Genomic DNA, 27,750 nt, shown 5'->3' with positions numbered 1-27,750 from the left:
GGCTGGAGAGGAAAAGGATGTTTGCAGAGTTCTGAGATTACAGGCTGCGGCCTCTTGGGATTCCTTCAAGTTATGGTTTGGGGGCGTTTGTCTTTGGAGAGGAAGGTTGCCATGGTGGCTTCAAGGAACAAGAAACACAAAAAAAGCATACTTGCTGAAAGGGCAGGCAGGAGAAGCTGATGAAAATATGTGGGTGCCCCAAAATGTCCCCTGGAAGTCTAGCTATTAACAGTGGTGAACACACAATGGTTAAGAGGAGTGAGTCCAGTTCATTAAAGCCACAAGCCACTGAGATTATGGCTACTCATCATGATGACCACACGGAACTTCATGTCTAGAGGCAGTTTGCCACTAAACACCAGATTATGGGGAGCATCAGCAAATGGTGGGGAGCTATTTACTGCCATACTCTCCTTTTTGGCTAATCCCATACACAATGGGATTAGCCACTGTGGGAAAACAGGAGGCCAGGTTTGATGGACTTTTGGACAGGTGCGTACTCAAGGGGAAGTGAGGAGGGAGACTCTGGGAATGGTGAAATCATCAGCAGGCACACTCAGGTGCTACCTTTGAAACTGCTTTTCAGAGGGCCTTAACCAAGAAGAGGTATCAGGCTCAGGTAGAGGCAAATTCAGAAATTTGTTTAGTCTTTCCCAAGGACAACATGATAGTATGGACTTCACATCACATTGAGGCTACAATACAATACAAATATGCCTGGGAGTAGCTCCTGTTGAACACTGTGGGACTTGCTTCTGGTAAGCACACAGAGGCTAGCACAATAGACCTTTTATATTTATCTGGGATATTTTTAAATTCCTTTTTCAATGTTATACATTTGTTTTAAACTCTTGCAACCCACTTTAAGAGTTTGGGATGAAATAAGCTAGATAGTTAAATATGAACTGCATGCAATAAGTTTCAAGGTAGAAATCGGAGCAGGAGGAGAAGCACTCCAAGGGCTCAATCCTATCCAATTTTTCAGTGCTGATGTAGCTACAATGCAGCCCTGAGGAGAGGGAACAAAGGGTAAGGGGTCCCTTTACTTGAGACGGCTTCCATGACTGCCTCCCCACCGCAGGATGCAGCATAAGCCCTGTTGGTATAGCTACATCAGTGCTGGAAAGTTGCATAGGATTTGGCCCTAAAACATTTATGCGTTCTGTGTGTCATGATGAGCTCCTGCACTTCAAAACATACCATCACCTGAGGTCTGATCCTGCTGGTCTCTTCTTATGTGACATCCACCTTGGGAGACCCAAATGAAAAGAACAAGAGCCATGCAAGGACATGGCAAATGTGCCCTGTTAAGCTCCATTCATTTCAGCAGGGGTTGAGAAGGAGGACATACTGTATACTGTACTGCATACTGACTGCCTCTTTCCTAAAGTAAGGAGGCTTGTCATTCATTGTGGCTGCTCTTCTGTGTGGAAATGAGCAGAGGAAGATGGTGTCTGGCTGCATCTGAGGGAGCGGCCAAGGGTCCATCTGCTGCCCTGGGGCCAGGATCAATGACTACTCCTCTCCAGGTCAGTTTCCCTCATCAGTTCTACCACCTGATCATTATATAACCTCCTTAAGCAACTTATGAAAAGACTTCATATCTGAATATTTTGATTTTCCTTCTCTATCATGTTTTTGAGATTGTGAGCCCTTATTGTAAACTGTAAGCTGCTCTAGAGTGCTTTTGCAGAAAGGTGCTAGATAAAATGTTGTAAGAAATAAACGCAAAAGGCTTTCTGAAAGTCCGCACTTCAGACAAAGACAAGGGCTTGCTTGGTGGTGCGCCAACTCCTGTATGGGCTGTGTGGATGCTGAAAGGAGAAGCCTGATACAAGAAGCCTGGTGTGCTCTGAGGCATGGATTCTGGCCAGTCCCTACATGTCACAGCTCCACAGGCTGGTGCTTCCTGACTTGGGCTGGCCCATCTCTTAGGTTGACTGAAATGGCTGCCTCAGGTGGTGGACTGGCAGGGAATACCTGCCTCTGTCTCTGCTCCTCCTCCTTTTGGAGGTTCTAGTCCACTGTTCCTCCACCTTTCATGTTCCACTCCTTTACCCTCTTCCTCTGTGAATCCAAGGATCCAGAGGAACAGTCCAGGCAGTGGCTGCTGGACTGCCAGATTGGGTGGGGGAGCCATATGGCATGCTGCCTCAGCTGCTGAAAGTCTTGGGCTGGCCCTGTTCATGCATACCTAATTGCTCTTGGGAGTGCTCTGCAGAAACTGTTAACATAAATCAAACTAGGCCTGTAAATACAGGCAGGTGACACTCCAAGTAATTGCCTACATCTCACCCTTTTCTTTGCAACCAGGTATGTAAGAGTGCCTGGGGGACAGACAAAAGGCAGGAGTACAACTGATGTAGGTCTATTCATACCTTTCTTTAATTCCACTGCTCCCATGTCCAGCTATTCTGCAACTGGGTGTGTTCCTGGGTGTCAGAGCTTCTGAACAACCACACAGGACTCCAGCAAAAACTGTCAAACAGAAGTAAGGCTTATTTAAGAAGAAAACAAATAAATTAAACATACAATAGTTTTTTAATTACTTCACAATAGGGAGAGTGGAAGAAAGATTTAAGCATAGTGGGGGTGGGATCCTGGAGCCTCAGTGAGGACAGACAGACAAGCTGTGTTCCTTTTTGATCTGACATTAACACTGTATTGAGCAGGCAACCAATGCAAAAATATTGTCCTGTTTTGCAGGAAACAGCCATCTCCCAGTTGGTAGCATGACTTTGATGAGTTTCTTGAGTTATTTTCCCGACTGTGGGCCCAGTCCTATCCAATACTCCAGGGCTGGTGCAGCTGTACCAACGGGACATACACTGCATCTTGCGAGAGGGGGGTGGGGAATCACAGAGGCCTCCTCAAGATATGAAAACACTTTCTCCCTTACCTCAGGGTTACATTGTGGCTGCAACAGTGCTGGAAAGTTGGATAGGATTGGGCCCTAATTCCGGCAGTTAAAAACAGATTGCACATCCTACCTTTGCTGTGTTCACTTGGTGATCTTTGTGGGACACATGGCTGAACTGGTGTCAGGCTACCACCTGCGTCCAGGAGGAATACAAGCAGAATCGCACAGCCGATTGGGGGCCCTTTGGGGAGAAAAGCGGGATGAAAAATGGGTAAATAAATAAAGTTCCAGGAGGAGCAGAATTCCAGAGACCAAAGTGGAGCCTCTCCCCCCCCCCCCAGTCTTGTAATGTTTAAAGTTATTGTTGGGGGATTCACAGCGTCCTGGTCTTGGATGCCGGTGAGTTCTGCAGGTCGAAGGTCCAAATGGCTTTGGCCACCAGTTTTGGCAAGGGCAGACTTCACTGGGGGGGGAGGATTGCAACTGTTCTTGCAGAATCCCCCCCAGCTGTCTTGGGGGGAAATGAATTTAAACATTAGAGAGAGAGAGAGAGAGAGCCATATATCTATATCCGTACCTATGCAGATGAGATATATAGAAAGTCTATATATATAGTCTCTCTCTCGCTCTATATATGTATTAAAACATAGAATTCTTTTAATAATTTAAATTAACAATGATATCATTTAAACAATAATAACTCAGAGCCCAATCCTGGGCTCCATTCTGCGGCTCCGTGCAGCCGTTTGCGAGCCTCACCGCTGGGCTCCCGCCCATGCTAGCCCAGCGCTGGTCAGTGCTGGGCTAGTGTGGGGTGGTTGCCCAGCTTAAATATTATTCAATATTTAAATAATAATAATTAGTATTTAAATCCATTTAACAATAATAACAATAATAAATAGGAGAGTTACAGCCCAATCCTATGCATGTCTACTCAGAAGTAAGTCTCATTGGAGGCAGGAGGTCTGGTCTAGAGGGCTGAGCCTCCATTTGCCTGAAGATAACATCTGAAGGTCACCAGTTCGAGGCCACTGGCCCAGTTATTCCATCTGCTCTGAGCGTGGGAGGATGGAAGCCAGAATGTGCGACCAGATCATGAAAGAAACATCTGAAGGTTGTGGTTTCTTGAAAGATAGAACCTTTCAAATTGTAAAAATCCCTATGGGGATTTAAATTTGCCTGCCTATGTAAACCGCCTTGAATAAAGTCTAAGAAGAAATCTGAGAACCAAGAAAGGCGGTATAGAAATACCTGTATTAGTATTGGCCACCTTCAGTCTCGAAAGACTCTGGTATCGCGCTCTGAAAGGTGGTTCTGGCACAGCGTCTAGTGTGGCTGAAAAGGCCAATCCGGGAGTGACAATCCCTTCCACACCGGGAGCAAGTGCAGCCTGTCCCTGGTCTGTCTCCCTGGCTACGGGCCTTCCTTCTTTGCCTCTTTGCCTCAGACTGTTGGCAAAGTGTCTCTTCAAACTGGGAAAGGCCATGCTGCACAGCCTGCCTCCAAGCGGGCCGCTCAGAGGCCAGGGTTTCCCACTTGTTGAGGTCCATCCCTAAGGCCTTCAGATCCCTCTTGCAGATGTCCTTGTATCGCAGCTGTGGTCTACCTGTAGGGCGCTTTCCTTGCACGAGTTCTCCATAGAGGAGATCCTTTGGGATCCGGCCATCATCCATTCTCACAACATGACCAAGCCAACGCAGGCGTCTCTGTTTCAGCAGTGAATACATGCTAGGGATTCCAGCACGTTCCAGGACTGTGTTGTTCGGAACTTTGTCCTGCCAGGTGATGCCGAGGATGCATCGGAGGCAGCACATGTGGAAAGCGCATGTGGAAAATTTATATTATATTAAATAAATTTATATATATATTTATTATATATGAAATAAATGTTTATTTATATATAATAAATACCTCATAAATAAGTCAGGGCCCAGCCCTATCCAACTCTGCAGCCCTGAGGCAAGGGAACAAATGTTCCCTTCCCTGGTGGTGGCTTCTGTAACTACCCTCCCAACATGGCTACACCAGGGCTGCAAAGTTGGATATATGTGTGTGTGTGTGTGTGTGATATGTATGTATGTATATCTATTTCTATATAAATCTATCTATATCTATATATAGATCTATATCTATATCTAGATATAGATAGATCTATCTATATATCTATATATATAATCTATATCTACATCTATATATATATCTTCCAGTGGTGTCGCAGGAGTTGCCAGAAAGTGACTGTGTTCAGCCATGAACTGCCTCAGGGACTCCAGCTCCTGATTTTGCCTCGAGGTTGACTCCTGAAGCCTTTTCCATAACTGGATGTCGCCACAAGGCAGTGGAGGTTTGGGATCAGAGTTTGACATCCAAAGTGGCGTGAAGCAGGGCTGTGTTCTTGCACCAACCTTGTTTGGGATTTTCTTCGCTGTCCTGCTGAAGCAGGCCTTTGGAACCGCAACAGAAGGCATCTATCTCCGGACCAGATCTGATGGAAAGCTCCTCAACCTCTCCAGACTGAGAGCAAAGTCCAAAGTCCAGCTGAAATGTCTGCGTGACTTCCTCTTTGCCGACGATGCAGCTGTCACTGCCCACTCTGCCAAAGATCTCCAGCAGCTCATGGATTGTTTTAGCAAGGCCTGCCAAGATTTTGGACTGACGATCAGCTTAAAGAAAACACAGGTCATGGTTCAGGATGTGGACTCACCTCCCAGCATTACAATCTCTGCGCATGAACTGGAGGTTGTCCATGACTTTGTGTACCTTGGCTCAACGATCTCCGACACTCTTTCTCTCGATACCGAGCTAAACAAACGCGTCGGTAAAGCAGCTACCACGTTTTCCAGACTCACAAAGAGAGTCTGGTCCAACAAGAAGCTGACGGAACATACCAAGATCCAGGTCTACAGAGCTTGCGTCCTGAGTACACTTCTGTACTGCAGCGAGTCATGGACTCTCCGCTCACAACAGGAGAGGAAACTGAACGCTTTCCACATGCGCTGCCTCCGATGCATTCTCGGCATCACCTGGCAGGACAAAGTTCCAAACAACACAGTCCTGGAACGTGCTGGAATCCCTAGCATGTATGCACTGCTGAAACAGAGACGCCTGCGTTGGCTCGGTCATGTCGTGAGAATGGATGATGGCTGGATCCCAAAGGATCTCCTCTATGGAGAACTCGTGCAGGGAAAGCGCCCTACAGGTAGACCACAGCTGCGATACAAGGACATCTGCAAGAGGGATCTGAAGGCCTTAGGAGTGGACCTCAACAGGTGGGAAGCTCTGGCCTCTGAGCGGCCCGCTTGGAGGCAGGCTGTGCAGCATGGCCTTTCCCAGTTTGAAGAGACACTTGGCCAACAGACTGAGGCAAAGAGGCAAAGAAGGAAGGCCCATAGCCAGGGAGACAGACCAGGGACAGACTGCACTTGCTCCCGGCGTGGAAGGGATTGTCACTCCCGAATCGGCCTTTTCAGCCACACTAGACGCTGTTCCAGAACCACCTTACAGAGCGCGATACCAGAGTCTTTCGAGACTGAAGGTTGCCAATATATAATATATATATATATATCTTATATCTATCTATAGATATAGATAGATATAAACAGAATTCTTTTAATAATTTAAATTAATGATATATTTAAATAACATAACTAGTATTTAAATTCATTTAATAATAATAATAATAGAGAGAAAAGGGGGTTAAAATAAATAAATATTTATAAATAAATTATGTGTATATATATATATATATGTATGTATGTGAGACATTTCTCATATAGAAACAAACATTTCTTTTACATACAATAAAAATAGAATTTATATATATATATATATATATATATACACACACACACATATATATATATATGTATTATTGGCAACCTTCAGTCTCGAAAGACTCTGGTATCGCGCTCTGAAAGGTGGTTCTGGCACAGCGTCTAGTGTGGCTGAAAAGGCCAATCCGGGAGTGACAATCCCTTCCACGCCGGGAGCAAGTGCAGCCTGTCCCTGGTCTGTCTCCCTGGCTATGGGCCTTCCTTCTTTGCCTCTTTGCCTCAGACTGTTGGCCAAGTGTCTCTTCAAACTGGGAGAGGCCATGCTGCACAGCCTGCCTCCAAGCGGGCCGCTCAGAGGCCAGGCTTTCCCACTTGTTGAGGTCCACTCCTAGGGCCTTCAGATCCCTCTTGCAGATGTCCTTGTATCGCAGCTGTGGTCTACCTGTAGGGCGCTTTCCTTGCACGAGTTCTCCATAGAGGAGATCCTTTGGGATCCGGCCATCATCCATTCTCACGACATGACCAAGCCAACGCAGGCGTCTCTGTTTCAGCAGTGCATACATGCTAGGGATTCCAGCACGTTCCAGGACTGTGTTGTTTGGAACTTTGTCCTGCCAGGTGATGCCGAGGATGCGTCGGAGGCAGCGCATGTGGAAAGCGCTCAGTTTCCTCTCCTGTTGTGGGCGAAGAGTCCATGACTCGCTGCAGTACAGAAGTGTACTCAGGACGCAAGCTCTGTAGACCTGGATCTTGGTATGTTCCGTCAGCTTCTTGTTGGACCAGACTCTCTTTGTGAGTCTGGAAAATGTGGTAGCTGCTTTACCGATGCGTTTGTTTAGCTTGGTATTGAGAGAAAGAGTGTTGGAGATCGTTGAGCCAAGGTACACAAAGTCATGGACAACCTCCAGTTCATGCGCAGAGATTGTAATGCAGGGAGGTGAGTCCACATCCTGAACCATGACCTGTGTTTTCTTAAGGCTGATTGTCAGCCCAAAATCTTGGCAGGCCTTGCTAAAACGATCCATGAGCTGCTGGAGATCTTTGGCAGAGTGGGCAGTGACAGCTGCATCGTCGGCAAAGAGGAAGACACGCAGACATTTCAGCTGGACTTTGGACTTTGCTCTCAGTCTGGAGAGGTTGAAGAGCTCTTCATATATATGTATATGTATATATATAAGTATATATATGTATATATATATATATATATATATATATATATATATAAATTCTATTTTTATTGTATGTAAAAGAAATGTTTGTTTCTATATGAGAAATGCCTCACAAAGAAATGATATATTTGTAGCAGAAACAATGAATATGGGATGAATTACATAACGCTGTAACTTAGTGTTTGTAATTCAAACGCATGCGCATGAAGCGCGCGCACTGTTGGTTCTGCACGCGCGTGACCAGCGGCCGAGCTCCGCGCGCGCAGAGGCCTCTGAGGCGCTGGGCGGCTCCTCCCGGCCTCCCTCAGGGCGCGACCGTTGAGCCGCGGCCCCGCCCCCTCCTCGCACGAGCAGGGCGGGCGGAGCAGGCGCCGCCCCCTCGGGGAGCAGGCCCCGCCCCCTTCCCAGAGCCAGGCTCTGCTGCGCGGCGCGGGAGGGACGCCGCAGCCGCCGGCTCCTGGCTCCCCGGACGCAGGTGAGGACTGCGGAGCTCTGCGCGGCCCCGCCCACTCTGTGCCCCTCGCCCCGTCCTCGGCCCCCCCTCGCGGCCGCGGGACGCCCCCAGCAGCGGGGGTCGCCCCTCACCCACCCCTTGTCCTCCCCGGCTCTCCTCTCCCCCTACGGAGCCCCCCCAAAGCCCCTGGTCCCGCCCCCACCCCTACTCCTCCTTGAGTCCACCCCGCCCCTCTGCCCTGTCCTTCCCCCCCTCCTTGAACCCCCCCAGCCCTGCTCTCCTCCCAAGCACCCCATTTCCTGGTGCTGCCCCCAATAAATCCCTCCCTGACCTGAGGCATCGCCCCCCTGAACTTGCCTACACCTCCTCGCATTCATGAAAAGCCCCCCCAGCCTGAGCAGGTCAGCACTGTGCCCTCTTTCGCATCCATGGAACACCCCCCAAAGCCCCCTCCTTGCCCCAGTGCCAGTCCTGCCCCCTCTTCCTCAAGTCCACCCCTGCCCCTTTAGCCCCGACCTCATCCCCGGCGCCCCATTTCCTGTTCCCCCCAGAAAATCCACTCTCTGGCCTGAGACATTCTCTGCCCCCCCATTAACATCTTATCTTTGAGCCCCCCCCCCCGTTCATGAGACAGGGTCGCCCCCAAAGAACCCTGTCCCACTGCTCTGTCCTCATCCAGGTGCCCCATTTCTTGCTGGTCCCCACAAAATCCATTCTCTGGCCCCCATAAACATCTTATCTTCATGTCCTTGCATTCGTGAGGCAGGGTTGCCCCCAAAGACCCCCACTCCTTTGCCCTGTCCTCACCCCAGGTGCCCCATTTCCTGGCCCTCCCCACTAAAAGACGTTCCCTGTCCTGAGACATTCTTTGCTCCCCTCCATAAACTTCACTTCCTCACATTCATGAGACAGCCCCCCCCTTGAGACAGCTGCACCCTTGACCCTTTCCTTGCTCCTGCAAGAGGCTCCGCTGGACACCCTTCACACAGCCCTCCTCATTCCTCCCCCTCCCATCACATCTCCCCTTTGATTTTCTCCCCCTCCCCTCACATCAGTGGGCACACCCCCAATAACAAAAGCAACACCTTGCTTTCCTAGGTGCCTCTTTCCCTTTCTGGGGAGGGCTACACCACCTGCCCTCAGAGAAAAAGCCCCCCCAATCCCAGCTGTCGCCCCCACCCTTTCCTGCCTGGCAACAGCCCTGCCAACCTTGCATACCCCCTAGCCCGGCTTGGCTTTTCTGCTTGCACTCTAGTGTGTGTGTCTGCAACAGCTTGGGGAGAGAGGAGGAGGAGGAGAGAGCAGCAAGCCTGCCATTGCATGCCAAACCCTTCATCCGTGCAGAGGTCGGTGCCTGCTTCACCTTCTTTTCTTTCCCCTTGCAGAGATTTGCAAAGGGGCGGAGGGGGGAGTTGGCTTGCAGGGAAACCCTCCTGGTGGTCTTAGGGGAAGGAAGGGGGCCCTTCTGCGGCTCCCAACTCCCCAGGCGTGCCTGTTCTTGCTTTGCTCTTCGCCATGGACTCTCCCTTTTCTGCCAGCAATAAGCCAGACCCTTTTGATGGGATTAAAGGGCAGAGCTGCAAGCAGGGAGGCAGGCTGGGGTTCCTTGCTTTCCTCCTTCTCCCCATTTTCCCAGCCCCTTTCATGGGCTCATGTCTCCCCCTCTCATTAGTTAGCTGTCAACCACACAAAGGACTGTTCTGGCTGATTATCAGTCAGTCAGGCAGTTCTGCTTGGACGGTTCCAAATTTGGGTTGCTTTTTTGGGGGGGGGGGAGTGAAGGCAAAATCAGCCTTCCTTTTTAAAACAAAATTGTATAAATCTATTCTGAGAGCCTTCTCTTGTGCTGCTACCTGTCCTATTTAAACCTCGTTAAAGCCTCATGGGGTAATTAAGGGATTCTGTCATCTGTAATTTGTCTTATTGCCTTTACGATGATTACACTTGCTGGGGCTATGTTGTGAGTGTCGTGCTTTATCCTCTCTTTCCTTGAGAGATTATTAATCATTTATTTCTTGTATGCAGCAAACAGGCTGAAGGTCTGTGTTTGGGTGTGTGTGAATTGTTCTGTGCACTTGACAATGGAAAACTGGTGTGTGTGTGGTGCGGATGACAATGTCCCTTCAATTATAGGTCATAATTTTATTGTTGTAGTATTAAAAAAAATAAATCAGTGTGCTCCCTCCAGCTTCCCCTAGTCAGGTTTTGCAATCCAAATTTTGATTGCTGATTTCTCAGCTCTGCTGCTTAAATTGGTTTGGATGCATAATCATCAATACGTGATTTGTGTCTGGGTGGGGATTGTTGAGCTCATGTTCTTTGGACCTCCTGCTGGAGATGCACAAGGACCGAAGGTTGGAAGTGTGCATGGATCTAATTTCTGAATCACAGAGTAGAGATGGATATTTTATTGGGCAAACCCAACTGTTTGTAGAGGTGTGTTCTGCGCCCAGAGCAATGCTGTAAGAAGGATCTGAATACCTTTCCTGATTCAGCCAAAGTCATGGAATTGACTTTTTGAAAAAACCTGGTTATTTGTCTGTCTGGTTTCTATGTGAGGTCTTCTGAAGGTGGTAATATTTGAACCAGTTTGTTTCAAGAGTGTAAAAGCTCAATAGTTAATGTATTAATGATGCTTCAATCTTTCATTTTCTTATTCTTTTCTTTACGTTAACCTGCTGGAGAGGAGGGTTGCAGCCCAGCTTTTCTTCTTGACATGCTGGGTTTCTGTGACTATGGCATGGTCCTGGAGCAGCTAAGAACATGAAAACAGCTGCTTTTGTTGCCCACTGTGGAGGAAAGTGGGGTATAAATTGAACAAGTGAATAAATGAGTAAAATATGAGGAGCCCCAATGGGAGAGACCAAAGGAGTCCATCTAGCCCAGCATCCTACCGCCCCTTTTTCTAGATGCCTGAAAGCAGGACTTGCAGAGAAGCCCCTTCTCCCGTTGTCACTCCCCTTAGCTGTTACGTTGTGGTATACTGCACCTCAACAGGGAGGTTCTGTGTGACCACTGGTTTTACCACCTGATAGAATTGTTTGCCTAGACTAGAGGGACTTTTAGTTCAGTGCCCCACACCTAACCAGAAGTAAGCCCAATTGAAACTAATGGGACTTACAGTACTTCCTAGCTAGAATATACTGACAGCATTTGGGTCTCGGTTGTCTCTTCTATAAAATGGGGATGTTTGTGACATACTGTTCTTGATGCCAATTAGGAAAAGGAAAGTGATAAAGATTTTGAGCTGCTCTGTTTGTGCTCTAGCTACAGTTTTGCAAGCCTGTATTTTCTTGACGGTTGGTGGAATAGCATCCCTTGCTTGGCGCGTGGGGCAGAGTCCTCCAGTCTTGTTTCACTTGCTGCTTTGCCCCATTGCAAGGGTTTGGGAAGCTTGGTTAGCTCTGCTGGTTCCTAGCAGCATGTTAAAAGGCACGCTGGCCTGGGGGATTCATTGCCTGCCTCAGTGCTATGTCTTGTTAGCTGGAACTATAGGTATATTGTGGAAAAGATGCCCAATTATATCTGTTGCATCAGAGCTGTCAAACAGTGAAACAGTCTGTTTGTGCTTTGGATTTGAACATAATTTATGAAAACATCCGTTTTGTGTCCCAGTGGAATGCTGTGAGGTAGGAATGTGTGTGCTGCAGGTGTTCTGAATTTGCAATTTAAATGTTTCTCTCAAGTTCTCATGCGCTCTTGATCTCCCTCTTTGAATGCTGTGCTCAGTTTTAGCCACAAACCACCTCTGCAAACCCCACTGGAGGACGCCCTGCCTATTGTGCAATAAACTGAGCAATTTAATGCGGGCGGACAGGTGCTCTCTTAATGCCTGGATTGTAGAAAGTTTTGCATTTGCTGTGTTTAAAGCAGGATTAGAAAAGTCATTGGCAGATGGCAGGATATGAATTCTGTCCTACTACGTGGCATCCAGTTCATATGTTAGGGGGTTGTCTTCCCCCTCCCCCAGCATTTCTGATGAAATTTTTCTAATGTGAATGCCTCCTTCAGGTAATTTGAATGCTGTAAATCAGTTCAAGATAATCTGTTGAATGCAGGTTTGCACTGCCATTTGGAGACCACAGCATATGGTCTTTGATCTGTCATTTTTCTCCCCTCCCCTTGCAAACACAATCCACTGCATAGACTGTGTTGGTGGGCATGTGGCATTGCCCAGTGGTCAAGCACATGTCTTGCATTCATGCCGCCCCAGGTCCAGCCCTTGCCATCTCCTGCCTCAAGGCTGCAAAAATGCTCTGGCTGAGCAGTGCCAGTCATAGCGGGTAATGCTGTGCTTGATGGACCAGAGACTGAGGGCGTAGGCAGCCTCATGCTCCAGTCTTGCAGGAATGCTGTGACAGAACCCTGCCTCCAAGCTTGCACTCTAAATAAACAGACCCAGGAGCAAAAGGAAGGAAAGGCGGTGGCTGAGAGACAAAATGCCCGCTCTCTGGAGAAAGCAGAGACGGGGTCTTGGACTATTTGTCTGGTGCATTTCTGCCCTAGAGCTGTTGGTGGTGCAGGTTGCTACTTAGGTTACTTGTACAGCTGACTGACCTTGTATACAAACAGCAGCTTGTTCTCCCCCACCTTGTGTGTGTCCCATACATTTCCCAGGCCGTTGGCTGCAGTTCCTCCAGTGCTGGAGGTCTGGAGATAACCCAATTTGATGGAGTAGCAACAGATGATTTCAAAGAACAGAAAGCATCAGCTTGTCTCAAGTGCCTCCTGGGATCTCTCCCATCTTAAGGATTGCCCCTCTGAAAATGAAACAAAAAGTGAATCCTCCTCCTACTGCTGATAAATCTGTGGTGTGAGACTGACAACGGTGATAAGATCACAAGCAATCCCTGCTCCTCTCTCTCTCTCTCTCTTTGAAATGTTTTTGCTTAGATCTTGTGTCTCCAGCTTGTTTATATGGCTGTAGAATGGATTTTCACTGCTTGTTCCAGTACCTGGCAGAAAATGGAGCGGCTCGAGGGAATGATTTTTCCTTTCCTGCTTGGGATCACTGTCTTCTGTTACTGCCAGCTTTTGCTAAAGTTCAGTGGTCACTGATGGATGAGTAACCTCCTTGATAAAGATATATCAGTTATTTAATAACTTAGCTTATGCACTGTTGCTAGTGCGTAGGGGCAGATCAAGTTGTACAGGTTGAGACTCCTGCTCTCAAGCTATGTGAGCTCAGTCTGCTTCCTTGTACAAGAGTCAGATTTAAAATGTGATGTTGAGTCCTGCAATACGTGCAGATGAGAATCGTTCCAACCTCACTGTCCCTGGTTGTTTCTGCCTGCCTGTGTAGCTAGATCAAGGCACACCAGGCACAACTCCATACTACCCTCGAGTTTTGAACAGCAACCCTCTTGAGAGCTACTCACCTCCCTTTGCTCATGTTTCGCATGTACGTTGGTGGCGCTGAATTTACTCCTCAGAGTTGGTGTCATGCCACCCGTAAATGGGCCAAGGCAAAGGCCATGGGTATAAAGCCACAGGACTGTCTGTGTCAGGCTCTCTGGTCCAAGCCATACTTCCCTCTCACCATTGCTCCCCTGCAGCTGGTCATTCATAGGCAGGTTGCTGCTGGAGGTGGGGGTAGCACGCGGTCATCATGACTAGTGGCCGTAAAGAGATCAGCCCTCTATGAGCTCGCCAATCCCTTTGAAAGCCATTCAAGCTAATGGCCATTGCCGCGTTTTGTTACCAGAGATTCCACAGGCTGGCTATGTGGGGTTGTGCCCATCTCCACTTCCAGGGGTGTTGGGCTAGGGGGTCAGTGCCTCGTGGGGGTCATTACAGTGGGGACAGGCACCACATGTTGTACTTTGAAGTGCCACTCATTGAGAGGCACCAGCCTGCTCTCTCCCCCCCTTCTGTCCTGCCTTGGTTGCGGTCATTGGGACTGTCTTTCCCTGCTCTAAGCAGGTTTCCCGTAATGTTGGGAAGTGGGACATGAGCCCCTGGAGAGCTTTCTGTGGAGAGGTGGCTTCGCAGCAGGGCCTGAGGTGGCTTCAGTTTTCCAACTGGCCTTGATAGGCTTATTGTGTCTTCATGTGCCAAGTATTTATAGTCTTGAAATATGCCTTGGATGTTGTGATCTTCCTTAAGCGGAATCAGTGGGCGCCAGGAATGTAGACCGTTTGCTTTGGAGAATCCTCACATCACTGTTTGCTCCTTATACTCAGTGAGCTCATATTAACGTTCACTCCCTGCCAAACCGTGGCTTGGGAGCCATAGGTGGCTCTTCGACTTACAGTGTGCGGCTCTTGGAAATTTGTTGGCTGAGCTCCTTTTTGCATCACAATTAATATAAAAGAAACTTTTGAACTTTATGATTACTCAGCAGTACAAACTGAGAGTCCACTAAATTGAAACATCAATTTAATGTTCCTGATGAGTAAATATATTTAAGAATTTAAATGCTTCTTAAATATTGTGGATCCCAACCCTCTCTCTTGCGGCTCTCAACATCTGCAGTTTATCGTATGTGGCTCTGATGTTAAGCAAGTTTGGCCACCCTGCTTTCTGTTGTGCAGCAGGAAAACGGTGGAGTTGGCAAGGTGTGTGAAATATACATTATTTTCGGCATGGAGAGAGGGGCAGGTGAATGTTCTGCCAAGCTCTGTTAACGCTGCCCCTCGGCTGGCTCCCTTGGGTGGGGACGTGTGTTTTTGGCCCACTGCTTAATTGTGGCATAATGGAGCTACTGTCAGGAGAACAAAGCCCTGCTTTGCGGCCTATGAAATCCTTCAGTCCTTCAGAGGGATCTGAGAAGAGAGGTCGTTCCCTGGTGTGCCACAGTTGGGAGGGATGGCATTGAGTTGGGCCTGCAGCTGCAAAGAGTTCACAGGATGAGTGTCGGTTGTGCTCTTGCTTGAGAGTGCACTGCTGCCCGGGGGGGGGGGGGAGTTTGGTGCGCTGTGCCTTCGCTGAAAGGACAGAGAAAAGCCTGTGGCTGAGGTAATTGCTGCGTTTGCTCTGCCTCCACCTGAAACGTTCAATCCACTGACCACCATTTACTCTTCGTTCCTTGTTTGCTGCCTTTTCTACCCCTCCTCCTTTTGTGCCCCCAGTTCCCTAAGTTGAGAATGAGATCATAAGATGGCCGGGACAGGACAAAACTTCCCCCATTTGTTTATGTTACTCTGTAAAGTCTCGTGCGCAGAAATGACACAGTGCAAGAAGCAATATTTGTTTGAGCAAAACTTGTGCATCTGTTAACCAAAAAGGATCTTTGCAGTGTCACGAGGCTGCCACGTCTTGCAGCTGAAAACACCAAAAGAGAGAGAACCCAGGAGAGCTCCCATCCCTCTGGCTGGCTGTTCTTCTCTTGGTTTTGCCTCTTGTCCACCAGAGATGGAGGCACATCCTTTATTTGTGCTGAGCCTTTATAGAACGCTCTTGATATTTGTGACCAAATACCCCTCTTTCCTTGGGGCTGTGTATTTGTGGTTGCCCTGCTGCCCCTTGCTGGGCTCTTGTTATACGTCTAGCTGTGAAATGGCACAAGTGTTTGGAGTTTCTTATTCTTGGTGAGTAAATAACATTGGCCTTTTGTTCCTACTTTCAAAATACCTCTAGGATTATAAACAGATACAGAGTTAAGCCAAGGGGTTCAGTTAATGAGTGAGGATGGCGAAGGCCATTGGTGTGCCAGTAACTTCATTTCAATGTCCAGGCCACAAACTTCGCTGAGCACAGGTATTCCTCTCATGATCAGAATGGTTAAGAAACCCATTGTGAGACTTTTGTTAAATGTTGACAGTGGGGTTTCAGGTTATTTGTTCTATAAACCCCCAAGTGGTTCACAGTCCTTCCCCAGCTCTCCAAGGCCACAGAACAAGTTTCTGTTTCTGCAGTACTTTACAGGCTGCACCATATCCCCTTTAAGCACATGGGAACCAAGATGAAGGAGCATCTTAAGGCCAGGAAGAAGGCCCCTTGGAAAAAAGACTGAGAATTGACCCTCTAGGCCAGGGGTTGGCAACCTGCGGCTCTAGAGCCGCATGTGCCTCTTTCAGCTGTCTGCTACAGCTCCTCCAGGTGAAAGTGGCTAAGGGGGTAACAGGAGGCACCTGTGTTGGGAGGGCAGGCTGCTTCCCTCCGCCCCCTGAGCTCACTGCCCTCCTCTCCCTTCACCCCCACCTGCCCCACATTGGTTTCCCTTCTCAATTTTGCCCACTCTGCAGGCTTAAGCTCCCTGTTTTTCCCTTCCCCAACTCTCCAGCAGGACGCCCTCCTCAGCCATTGCGAGCCCTTGCAGGTCCCCACTCAGTGCAAGGAGAGGCTTTTCCTCCACGGCAGAGGAGACATCCTGTGTGCCTACTCAGCAGTAAGCCCCATTACAGCGGATGAAGCTTACTCCCAGGAAAGGGTGCCTGGATGGCAGCCTTGGAGCCTGCTCAAGGCCAAGCGCAAGGAAGGGTAAGTGTGAGCCCGCGCAGGTCTGTTCGAGAGTAAGCCCCGATGTAGTCCCTGGGCTACTCCCAGGAAGGTGTGGAGGGCTGTAGCCTCGGCCTCCTCCTGTGCAGGTCTACGCACAAGTAAGCCCCGCTGTAGTCAGTGGGACTTCCTCCCAGGAAGGTGTGGAGGGCTACAGCCTCAGCCCCCTCCTAGGCAGGTCTACTCACAAGTAGTCAGTGAGGCTTCCTCCCAGGAAAGTGTGGAGAGGACTGCAACCTGAGAGCTCCAACCAACTTGTCTGCTCAGAAGTCCCATTGTAGCCAATGGGGCTTACTCCCAGGATAGTGTGGAGAGGGTTGCAGCCTGAGTGAGGGAGGGAAGGCAGGCAGGGCAGAAGCTGGCCTGTGGCTGCCCCCCCCTAGCTCTGGCTTCTTCTCTTCCCCACCTCTGGAGTCTGTGTCCTTTTTTCCTTCCAGCAGGGTGCCTCTGGATGGTGGGGGGAGTTCTTTAGTATCCATGTAAGATAAGCAGATGTCATAACCGCCATATGTATTGGAATCCTGGAAGATCTGGTGAGGAGGTAGATGTGGTGTCAGCAGTGGCCCCTTTAAGCAGAGTGTGCTGCACAGCTGCAGCTACTTGAAGGCAATAGGGCCCTCAGGGATATAAGGAGCACCTCGGGCAGGAAGGGGGGTGTGGGTTGGAGAAGGAGTGCAGGTTGGAGAGGAGACTTTGACTTGGATACTCTGACTGATTTGACAGACTTACTTTGAAATCTGACCTTGGACTGTGGCTTGGCTTATTGACTTTGGACTCTGCCCTGGATGCTCTGACTGACTTTGTGACTAATGGACTGCTGGAGACACTGGAGTTTGGTGTGTGGCTGCTGTGCCCAAGACCTGCTGACGATCCACTACAGCAGTGGTGGGAGGCTGCTGGCAGGAGAGAGGACCTCTGCAGGTTGAACAGGCGAACTACCCTGGAGGTGGGGTCCAGCAGGACTGCAGGGCAGAACCAGGGTCATTTGTTGGGGGAAAGAAGGGGAGCTAATTTGCTTAAAGTGGGCATAATTCTCCAGGCAGAGAATGGCCTTGGAATCAGGCAAAACACCATAGAGGACCAGGCATCTGAAAACACAGGACAAGAATGTATGACAAAACTAACTAAAAGCTACAAGAGAGGGCTACATTATAAAAATGGGACCTATAAGAGCATAAAGGTAAAAAAAAAACAACTATATATGCAGTATTATCTTCATTTTAGATGTCAAAAGGGTTTTGTGGCTCCTGAGGTTTTTTTCCTCCGGAAAACGGGTCCAAATGGCTCTTTGAGTGTTTAAGGTTTCCGACCCCTGCTCTATGCAGAGAGGCTCTCTCGGACCACTAAAGCACCAGCGGTTTGTCGGAGAGGCAGCTGCCAAGGAGAAACCGACTGATGGCCTGCTGGTTTGGTTTTGGGCTGGCTCTCATACAGCAGGTTCGGGGAAGATTTCAGCTTGTATCAGCTGGCTCCCTTGTTGCTTCTGTGGTTGGGGCAGGTTGAATGTCTGTTGTTAAGAACGTGCTGGGTAGAGCTCCCTAACATCTCTGGCCAGGCTCCACACTTTGGCTCTCTTGGGTTGCACTGTTGTTCTTTTGCACTAGTGCTCATTTGTGCACAGAGGAACGTTCTCTCAGGAGGGGGTCGCGTCCTCCTTGTTGAATGCTTTACCAGGGGAAATCTGAGGTTTCCTTTAGTTAACCTGACATGCAGATGCACCCACTAGATTGTGGTTTGTGGTTTGTGCCCAGTAAGACAGTCTTCTGAATCATTGTCTAGATTTTGTGCACTTGTCTAGATGCATCTTGCACCAGCTACTTTAACAGTCCCGTCCTTGCCAGCGTTTGTGCTTCACGTTTGCCAAGACAATTTCTGAAGGACTCTCTTGCAAAAATGGCACATGCCTCTGGGTTGGAACTCTTGGGGAGCTGTTTTGGGTTTCTGCCTGTTTGAACTGCATTTGTGCCTTCCTTCATATGCTCACGTTTTGCCGCGCTGTCTTGGTCGCAACTGGCATTGGACTAACTTAGAGTGAATGTACGAAGGTTTAAAGCTACAGTATTGTGTGAAACTCTGGAATTGCAGGTCTGGTCTGTTTCTGGCTTCCGCCAATCACGGGAAGGAACAGCCAGGGATGACTTTCGTTGTCTGGTCCTGCTCATGAATTGCCCTGTGGCGTCTGGCTGGCCACTCCTCTGACAGAGAGCGACATTTATTTGATCCATCTGAGAGATGCTTTGATATCTTTGTGGGTGGAACTGGCTGAGTGAAAGCACAGGAGCGGGTTGTTCGTGCCAGCTTGGTCTCCTGCTTGCCGCAGGCTTTGCTAGAGGGCAGCTCTGCCTGGCTTGTTTACTCTTCAATTTTGTCTTTGGCATTTCACATTCTGAGGTCTGCAGATGCCTTAGCTGTAGGGACTGAATTAGTATAATTCATCTGCATCTAGGCTGGAGCTGACTGATTGCCCACACAGCAGAACTCAGCAGTGGCCAGCAAAGGAGAACTGGCAGTTGGCCCCCAGCTGAGCTGCTCTGCTCACGTTTCTGAAATTTAATTTTATCTGTCCAGGTTTAACAACCACAAATGCTAGTGGTTTGTGAGGCCAGCTTGATGCCAAATATCTCAGCATCTTGCAGAGTGTTCTGGCCAGTGGGTGGTTATTGATATTGAGAAATCTGAATCGCTTTGGTTTCTGTGTAAAAACAGCTAAGTTTGCAATTTGGTGTTGTTGTTTTTTACTCAGTTTCTTTATTTCTTCTTTGGTTCTGAGTCTACTGCTTCTTTTCTGTGTTTGGCATTGTTTGGCCTAGATAAGGCTACTGTGCGTAGCCCACCACCTCCACAATCCTTACTAAAGCTTTGAAACTGAGGGGGAATAAAGATAAAGTCTGGCTAGAGGGGTGAAAGTCGAGAGCCTGTACTGGAAGCAAATGGCCTTTGATGTGATCCACGGAGCCATTTATTTCGCAAAGCATCATCCCTGCACCGGCCTGCCTCACGGGAGTGTGCAATCTAGAGAACAAGAACAGAGACAAGGGCAGCAAATGGAGGCAGTGGTGAAGGCAGGGAGAATGTGTCTTGATTTCAGTTGCAGGGACTTCTGCTTGACCATTTTAGACAGCATAGTGCATAAAAAGAAGTGGATAAATTGCAAGGTGGGAGCTGCAGGTGCGCCAGGGAGGCTCCCTTAACGGGCAGGGCAAGTGCGAAGAGGGAGGTTGTTTGGGGAGCATAAGGCCCGGAACCGCTGCCGCTGTCACTTTGAATTCTTTCTGGAGTATCTCGACACAGTTCAGGCATGAATTCAGATGACTGGGGGAAGGCAGAAGCATCGTCAGAGATCGTGCACAGAGGAGAGGAAAGCAGATGGAAGATCACAGTTCTTGCAAAAGGGGGAAGCGTGTGGGCAGAGGGGCTCTATGCTCAGAGGAGAACACTCGGCAAAGAACGTGGATCCTGGCAGCAGACTGGGGGAGACCAAGCTGGAGTCCCTGAAGGCAAGTAGGAAGCTGACTTGAATGCTTTCCAGGGTTCCCGTCTCAGATAAGAGATCGAAGCAGAGGAGCTCCAGTTAAGAGTGTGTGCATGTGTCAGTAGGAGGCTGACCTTGCCTGAGCCAGGTTGGGGTTCCATCTCTCCAAGGCCCAAAAGGAGCCTTCACAATCCTACTGCTTGAAATCCATTAACTAGCGGACCTCCTGCATGCCAAGCGAGTGCCCCCTGTGGGTTTTGCAGCATGGGCTGTGTAGCCATTCAGAGATAGAGCCAAATGTTTTGTGTTCCGTTGCCTTGTGCTCCTGCAGGCGTTGTACGTGCATCCTGGCATGCATCTCCAGGGTGCACCAGGTAGGTACACATTGAAGTTAAAATGCGGATTTGAACGTAGATTCCTAATGAAATGGCATTTTTCTAACCATGTCATCTTGCACGGGGTACTCGGCAGCCCACATCTGGTAGGACTTCAGTAAATATGCTGTTTAACTGAATAACTGGGTACTGTTTGTTTTCTCAGTAACTTGACTCTGCCAAGAGGTACATTACTTGCTATCGAAAGGGGTCGCCTGCAAAGTCTTAAAAGACAAATGGGCCTCCCCTCCCACGTGGCATCCCTGAGGGTTCCGTGGGATTATGTTTGCTGACCAGGTATTGGAGCACATGGCAAACCTCCACATCTTTGACTGCGGACTGTGTGAAGTTCTTGTGTTTTGCCTCTGTGCCCCATAGACTTCTGTCTGCGTTTGTGGGGCTCGGTGGGATTGCTGTGGTCTTTCTTGGCTTCTTTCTTTAGCCAGCAATGAGTGACGTGGAAATGGAGTTAAAACGAGAGCGGTGTCCACTGTTGAGCCTGGGAGCAGAGCAAGAAAAGGAACGGAGGCCCACAGGTGTAATCGCAAGGTCCTCTCCGGAGTCCTTTTAAGTGAGGGGAATGCCCGCTGCCTTGTATCCAGACTGGTGAGGCTTGTTAGGCAGGCTTACAGTGAAGAGCAGGTATCGGCTTCCTCTCTTCCCCCCCCCCCCGCCTTACTAAAAAAGAAAAAGTGACATGTATTGAATAACCAGCCTTGGTTGCGGGAAGCCGGGGCTTGTGAAACATCATAATAGAGGGATGATGGGGAATCAGGAAGAGTCAGCAGCCACAAAGGCTTGGGGTTAACCCTTTTGGAATTCCGGCAGCCTGTGCGGTGTAGGCAGAGGAGATCTCCTTGCGCCTGCTTCCCGTGGGTATCAAAAGGTTCTGCTTTGTTCTCTTGAACTCCTTTGCACTTGTCGAGCCATATTTTTCGGTTTGCCATACACACAGAAGCCCTGCCTCGATCTCAAGACCCTTCCTTCTCCTTTTATCGCTTTGCTGGGCTGGCTGTTATATTTCCCCAGAGTTAATACTTTGGCACTTCCTTCTGGGTTCATGCAAGTGCTCAGACAGGGGAACTGATGCTTGACGTCTGAGAGATGGATTTTTCTTAGCACAACTAACTCATTTTGGCTGTGCAGCTCTCCTGAAGGAGGACTGACTGGTCGAGGCTCTTCCCAGTTAACTCCTCTGGAAATGTGGCTGCCTGGACAGAGCCTTTGGCCACTTCCTTCTCTCTGACCACCTTTTCCTGTCACTTGCTGTACTGCAGAAGGACAGCTTGTCACTCAGGGCCTGCAACATTCTTGGCTGCCCCTGTGCAAACACTTCGTTACTTGCAGGAATAGCTGCACTTGGCTTTTCATGGCTTTGTAATGTTTAACCGAGAAGACTTTTTCAGGGCCTGCATTTGTGCTTGTGGTAACTGATCTTTAGGCTTGAACTGGCCCTGGGTTTTGGAACAAACCACTTGGAGCTCCGTGCAGATCTGTTCACAGGGGTTTGACATTCATCTGCGTTCCAGGGTAGGGTCGGCATCTCATTTTTGGTGACGCTTCCTCCAGTAAAATGGTTGGAGGGCTGGCTGAACGGAGCTGCACAAGCCCTTCCTCCTAGCTTCTGTGGGTTTAAGCGGTGCTGCTTAGCCACCTAGCTCTGTAGTGAACAAGGTCTGATTGACTTGTCAGAATGGCTGTCACTAGGCTCTCCATGCTGCATTATGAACCACTAATCTTGTCCTCTGGTTGAAGGGAAGGGATGGAACCAAAAGCTTACCGTGGTGTGTAAACTAGAGTTACTCTAGCTTTGTGGGGCCCAGTTTTTCTGGGGTCCCACACATAGGACTGCACGGATATTTCAAATCCTTTTCTGCTGCCATCAAAGTTTTAGGTGCTGGAGTGATTGAATGTCTAGAATTTTTCTGTTCTTGTTCACCAACATCTTTCAAGAAGAGATCTAATTCCCCCTCCCCGTTATCCCCCCCCAAGTATCATGTGCATAATCAGTTTTTGTTTTTTTTAAAGCTGCCAATGCTTTCTTTCAGTTTTGACACCTGGGGCCTTAAGCCTTGCCTTGAGAGAGGATCTGAGTGTCCTCTCTTGCACAGTGGATGAATTTTCTTCTTCCCAATAAATTGTTGACCTGCCGGGTAATGCAGTCCTTGGAGCACGGCCTTTGCAGGGGAGGTGAGTGCCACACTCTTGATTAGGGCACAGCAGCTGCGCGCATCCTCCTGACACCCCCCCGCCTGTGAGCAGAGGTGCTACATAAGCTGGTAGGTAGTTTATGGCGCTGGGCAAGTTCCAAGTGCTGGGCGTTTTGTGCCAGCTGCCTTGTGAACCGATCTGGCCAAGCAGTTGCACTTCAGAATGTGCGCCCCCTTCTTTAAGTCTGTAAGCCTAAAGGAGGTCATAAGACCAAGGGAAAGAAAAATAATCGGGGCAGTGAATCAGCAGCACATGCCCCCGTTGCCTGGGAACCACTCCTGCAGGGTGAGCCTGGGTGGGGCGTTCTGGGTGGTTCCTTGCTAGTCCCCAGGGCTGCCTCCGCTGCTTCCCGGAGGACAAAGGGCACAGTTCAGAGGGAGTGCTCGTCCTGTGCCTGCCCTGCTTCATTGTTTCGCTGGGAGCATCTCCCAGGCGAGCCCAAGCACATGTTCCGCAAAGCATCCGAGTCCACGTGCATCTTGACCTGTGGCTTGTGGGTGTTCCTTCGAAAGAGCAAAACGGGAAGAGAGGCTTCCCTTTGGATCCATAGTGATGTTGGAAAGCAGCCAGTAGATTCAGCCGCAGGGCCAGATCTGGGGAGGGAGGGAATTGCGGCAGTTCCCTGTGCAGTAATCTTGCTAGCAGGAAAGCTCTCCCTTCTTTTCCCCAGTGGGTTGGGAGGTGGTGGTCCCCACTGGCTCCTTGCTCTGTACTGACGCAAGCATGGAACCCCTCTACACGGGCTGTCCATGTATGCAACGTGGGGGCTCTGGCTTGATGCTGCAGGGACGGGAACCGGCAGCCTGTTTAGCCTTTGGAAAGTGTTGCGTACGTGTGGTGGCTGTCAGACACCTGGCAGCTCTGAGAATTCACAGTGCTGTTTTTTTACCTCTTCCGGTTTGATCCTCATGGGGTGCAGTTTTAACATGAATCATTCTTTTGTACAAAGTGAGACAACCACATGGATCTCACAGATGTCTCAGGTGGGACTACTTGAAGAGGGCAGAGAAGGCCCAGGAGCCAGCTGGGGGAGAATACCTGGCAATGAGGCTGGCATAAAGCTGGAGACAGGCAGGTGTCATGAAAGCGCAGAGCATTTTTCAGTCTGCCTTGTGTTCTAACAGCGTTTTAAAAATGTGTGGATGTTACACAACTGTTACGTTTGTTCATGCCCCTACTTTACCCTTGGCCTTTGTGTTAAATAAATCAGTCAAATTCTCTGTGAGCTTCAGAGATCACCTGGAGGTGACATCTGTGATTCCAGCTTAGACGTAGCAACAAAATTAGGGACTTGGAAACTTTTATTCCTGCCCCTCTTGAATGGACCTTGTTTGCACACCTGTTCCTTCTGCCCTCGCCAGTCTTCCCTGCTCTTGGCACTTGCAACCCGGTTCCAGCTACCATTGTTCAAGTTGTCCAGTGGTTCTCAAACTGTGGGACCCTCCACTGGGTTGTGACCCAATTTTTTTATGGTTCACAAAACTGCAGGGCAGTTAGGCTCTGTGCATCAAGGGTTAAACAAGCTGCTCCTGGGGGGGGAGCACTGCTGCCCAATCACCATTATAGCCACACCCCATGGCATTCATAAATCAGGCAGCAGCCTCTAAGGCCTCTAAAATGTTTGCATAGTCAGTCTCATTGAGGTGTGCAGTGAGTGGTGCAGCTTGGGGGTGAGATAGATGGGTTCCCCCACATTTTGAATAACACACCCTGCAGATCTGCCTGTGGCTTGTCTACTGGGGATCCTCCTTGAACTCTAAAGGTCATCTTTGCTTTATTCACAGAAGTAGCCCAGCAGCAGGAATCCTGGGACTCCGCTTCTCTCTTGAGCTCTCATTGTGCGATGAACGGAGCAGGCTGTCTTCAGAAGGACTCCCAGTTCAGCTGACCTCCCTTTCCAGTGGCACTGCTGACAAAGGGCCATGGCCATCAAGGTAAATAGCGCTGCACCTGTGAAGTTGTCTCAGGGTAGAGCTTGTGGGCAGATTTGATGGTAAGAGTTTTAGCACCTTGACCAAGTGCCGCCAAGAAATCGCTACAAGAACACGTGCCAATTAAGGCAGCCATGTTTCTGGGGTGGTATTCTGAGGACCTTGGCGCTGAATTGTGTGTTGGGATTCTAGTGTGTGCGAGAGACTGTGGGAGATGGGGCATTACTTGTGGGGTCCCCTGAGGTCTTCTTGCAGTACAGAATAGAGGTGGTTGGATTCCACCTTGAGAAACCTCTTGCTTATTCTGTGTGGAAATCATTGCGTGGGAAGGAGTTAATCCAGATACGTTTCTCGATGAAGACCCTCCTGAGCCCTACTCTTGGGCCCCCATTGCCCCCAGTCCGTGATCTGTCCCTGGCTTCTGTCTGTCCTTGCTCACCTTTGCTGAGCCCACCTGTAATTTGCTCTTCCCTGTACATTTGAGGTGGGTCACAATGTGTTGTTTTAATGAATTGATGTTTGTATGGTGCTTTGCATGGCACCCTAACAAGGCAGGCAGTTGCTTGGCTGTCCTGCACGCCATATGCTTGCTGAGGAGTGGCAGGGCTGGTAGCAAGGGATCATTTGCTGTCATGCTGTTGGTTCTGCTCAGGTGGTAACCCTTAATTTTTCTTTTTTGGATAGCATGTTCTTCCTCACGGGATCTTCCTCGTTCCACTGGATTTTTAATTACGATGGCCATGCAGGTGGAAGTTGGCGCTGCCCTTGCTGCCTTGGCCAATCTGAGTGAACTCACGAATGAAGCGAAACTGCAGCGAGCCTTGGCCAGCCCTCTGTCTGATGCAGGCGGCCAGCCCGGCGAGCTTCCATTGTCCCCGCTGCTTCTGGAAGAAAGAGGCTCCTTTGGGAATCCCCTGAGGACAGCCACGATGACTCCTGCCACCGCAAGGCCACGCCTGACTCCCAAGCCATTTTGCAGGGAGAAGTCTGCAGAGACCTTTGCCATAGTGAAGCCTCCTGTCCCAGTACTCAAACCTAGCACTGCTGCCCCCAAACCCTCTGTGTTTGCCCAAACCTTAGACACGTCAGTCACCAGAGGGTTAACTGGAAGTGTCCCACCCCTGGTTGATCAAACACTGGTTGAAAGCAAGGCCAGCAACAACTTAGTAGCCAATATACCCTTTTACTCCAGCCCCCAGGCAAACACGGTCATCCTCTTTGAAACCGGGAGCGCTGACAGAGTCAGGATGACATTGACGCCCGACAGAAACATTGTTGGTGTGCCCAGAACACTTAGCACTTTACCAGCCCAAGAGGGGAAACTTCCTTCTTCCAAGTCAGAGGTGTTCTGCAGACGACCAGATGGTGCTGGCATCCACAGGCAGCTGTCTCTTTCCTCTGAATCCAGACCAGGCCCCTGGAACCCTTGCAGGCCTCTTGAAAGGGCAGACACCTTGACAGACACTTCTGAGGAGAAGGCTAAAGAGGGGCAGAAACAGCTCAGCAGCCACATTAGCCCGGCTGGCGAGGGGCAGCTGAGGCTGAAACAGAGACCTGTGTCTGCCATCTTCCTGGAATCGTTAAAGGATCAAAAGCCCTGCACTCTTGCCGTTTCTGATGAGAAGCCTCTTCTTGAGAAACCTTGGGTCAGGAAGCCAAGGCCGCTGTCCGTGGATCTCACAGCAAAATTTGAAAACAGAGACCTTTCTGTGCAAAGGAAGTCTTGTCCGTTTGAAGTGAAGGAGAAGAACCTTGCCACTCATTTGGCTGATGTGGGCTCCGGCAGGCCCTCTGAGAAGAGTGAAACAGCAGGGCTGGGTCGAGCAGATTTATCAAAGTCTAATTTGAAAACTGCTGTCCGTACGGCTGACTCCCCTGGTGCAAAGAGTGTCGCTGATTCTCAGGCACCCTCTGCAAATGAGGCCGCCTCTTCGTGCCCCAGCGCTCCAAAAGACTTGGTCTCTGAAAAGGAAAGAAAATGCCTGTGGGAACCCAGGCTTAAAAATCAGGATGAGCAAACTGACAGAGAAGTGGACACTGTGGCAGCCGCAGGAAAAAGCCAGGAGCGTCACAGTAGCGCAGGCCGGTCCGTTCAAGAGAGGGCACTACTGGATCGAAAGGAGATCTGCTCCATTAGTGAAAACGGTGCAGGTACCACAGGCACAAAAAGCAGAAGCTCGAAGGGAGGCGATGCGAAGAAACTTCTCAATTTGCTGGATGCATCGGCAAACGGAGCAGCTCCAGTGAGTACCGAACTGCGCCCCCCAAGTCCTGAAAAAGAATGCCGAATTCTCAACATCCAGCAGAGGATCAAAGAACTGACTGCAGAAAACACAGAAGCCAAACCGGGAAATCTGCACCGATCGTTCCGTTCGCGGCCTCTTTCCACGGACTTGACCAAACTGTAAGTTATATGAGTTGAGCTCTGCGCTTTGTGGTTTTCACCAGCATTTATGTGGTTCAGGTTGCTTCCTCCAGGGGTACTTGAGTCTTGGAACGCTTCTCCGGAGGTGTTGGTGCTTTTGGCACTTGCACAGTTGAGGAGGCCAGGTGCACAAGTGACTGGGGAAGGTGACTGTTGCTGGTGTCAAGAGAAGTGCTTTTTCCCAGACCACATTGTTTCTCTTGGAAACGGTGCATTCTGGTTGTGGGGTGGGTATCCCTTCAGATGTCGCAGTACAGCAGGGAGAGGCAGCCTCCTGGTTTTCCAGCCAGCCGTTCTTTTCTTAGTTAAGAGCCCACAATACAAGAAAGGACAAAAGTTCAGTTTGTTCTTTCAAGAATGCAATTCTGAACCAGCAAGTCTTGCCTGGTGTGGGACCAGCAAGTCTGTGTTGTTGTTGGCCTTGCAACCTTGTTGTGTCACGACGATGACCATTTGTTTGGTGCCATCAATGCACAGAGCTTACTGAGCTTTATCACTACAAAGTGAAAAAGGCAGAGGTCCCCCCCCCCCCTTGAAGGACATGCTGTCCAATGTCTTAACCTGATCAGTGCTGCGGGAGAAGCTGAGCAGGGTCTAGTCTCCGGCCTGTTCTGGGTCCAGGCTTGCCTGCCCACAAGGCAGATT

At 49.5% G+C, this 27,750-nt stretch overlaps 1 protein-coding gene across 2 annotated transcripts in view; it reads left to right on the top strand.

The window, feature by feature from the left end:
* The first annotated feature begins 24,536 nt into the window (after window positions 1-24,536).
* Window positions 24,537-27,750, top strand: part of KIAA1671 (KIAA1671 ortholog) — a 40,047-nt gene continuing 36,833 nt past the window's right edge. For both annotated transcript variants that reach the window (XM_066609669.1, XM_066609668.1), the window contains exons 1-2: window positions 24,537-24,683; window positions 25,365-27,084. In XM_066609669.1, the coding sequence (XP_066465766.1) occupies window positions 25,415-27,084 (1,670 nt within the window). In that variant the 5' untranslated portion in view covers window positions 24,537-24,683; window positions 25,365-25,414. The remainder of the gene's footprint in view (window positions 24,684-25,364; window positions 27,085-27,750) is intronic.

This window comes from Tiliqua scincoides, chromosome 14, assembly GCF_035046505.1.
Source record: "Tiliqua scincoides isolate rTilSci1 chromosome 14, rTilSci1.hap2, whole genome shotgun sequence".
NCBI lineage: Eukaryota > Metazoa > Chordata > Lepidosauria > Squamata > Scincidae > Tiliqua > Tiliqua scincoides.
Note: the sequence above shows the minus strand (reverse complement) of the source record. Positions and strands in the feature narration are given on the sequence as shown.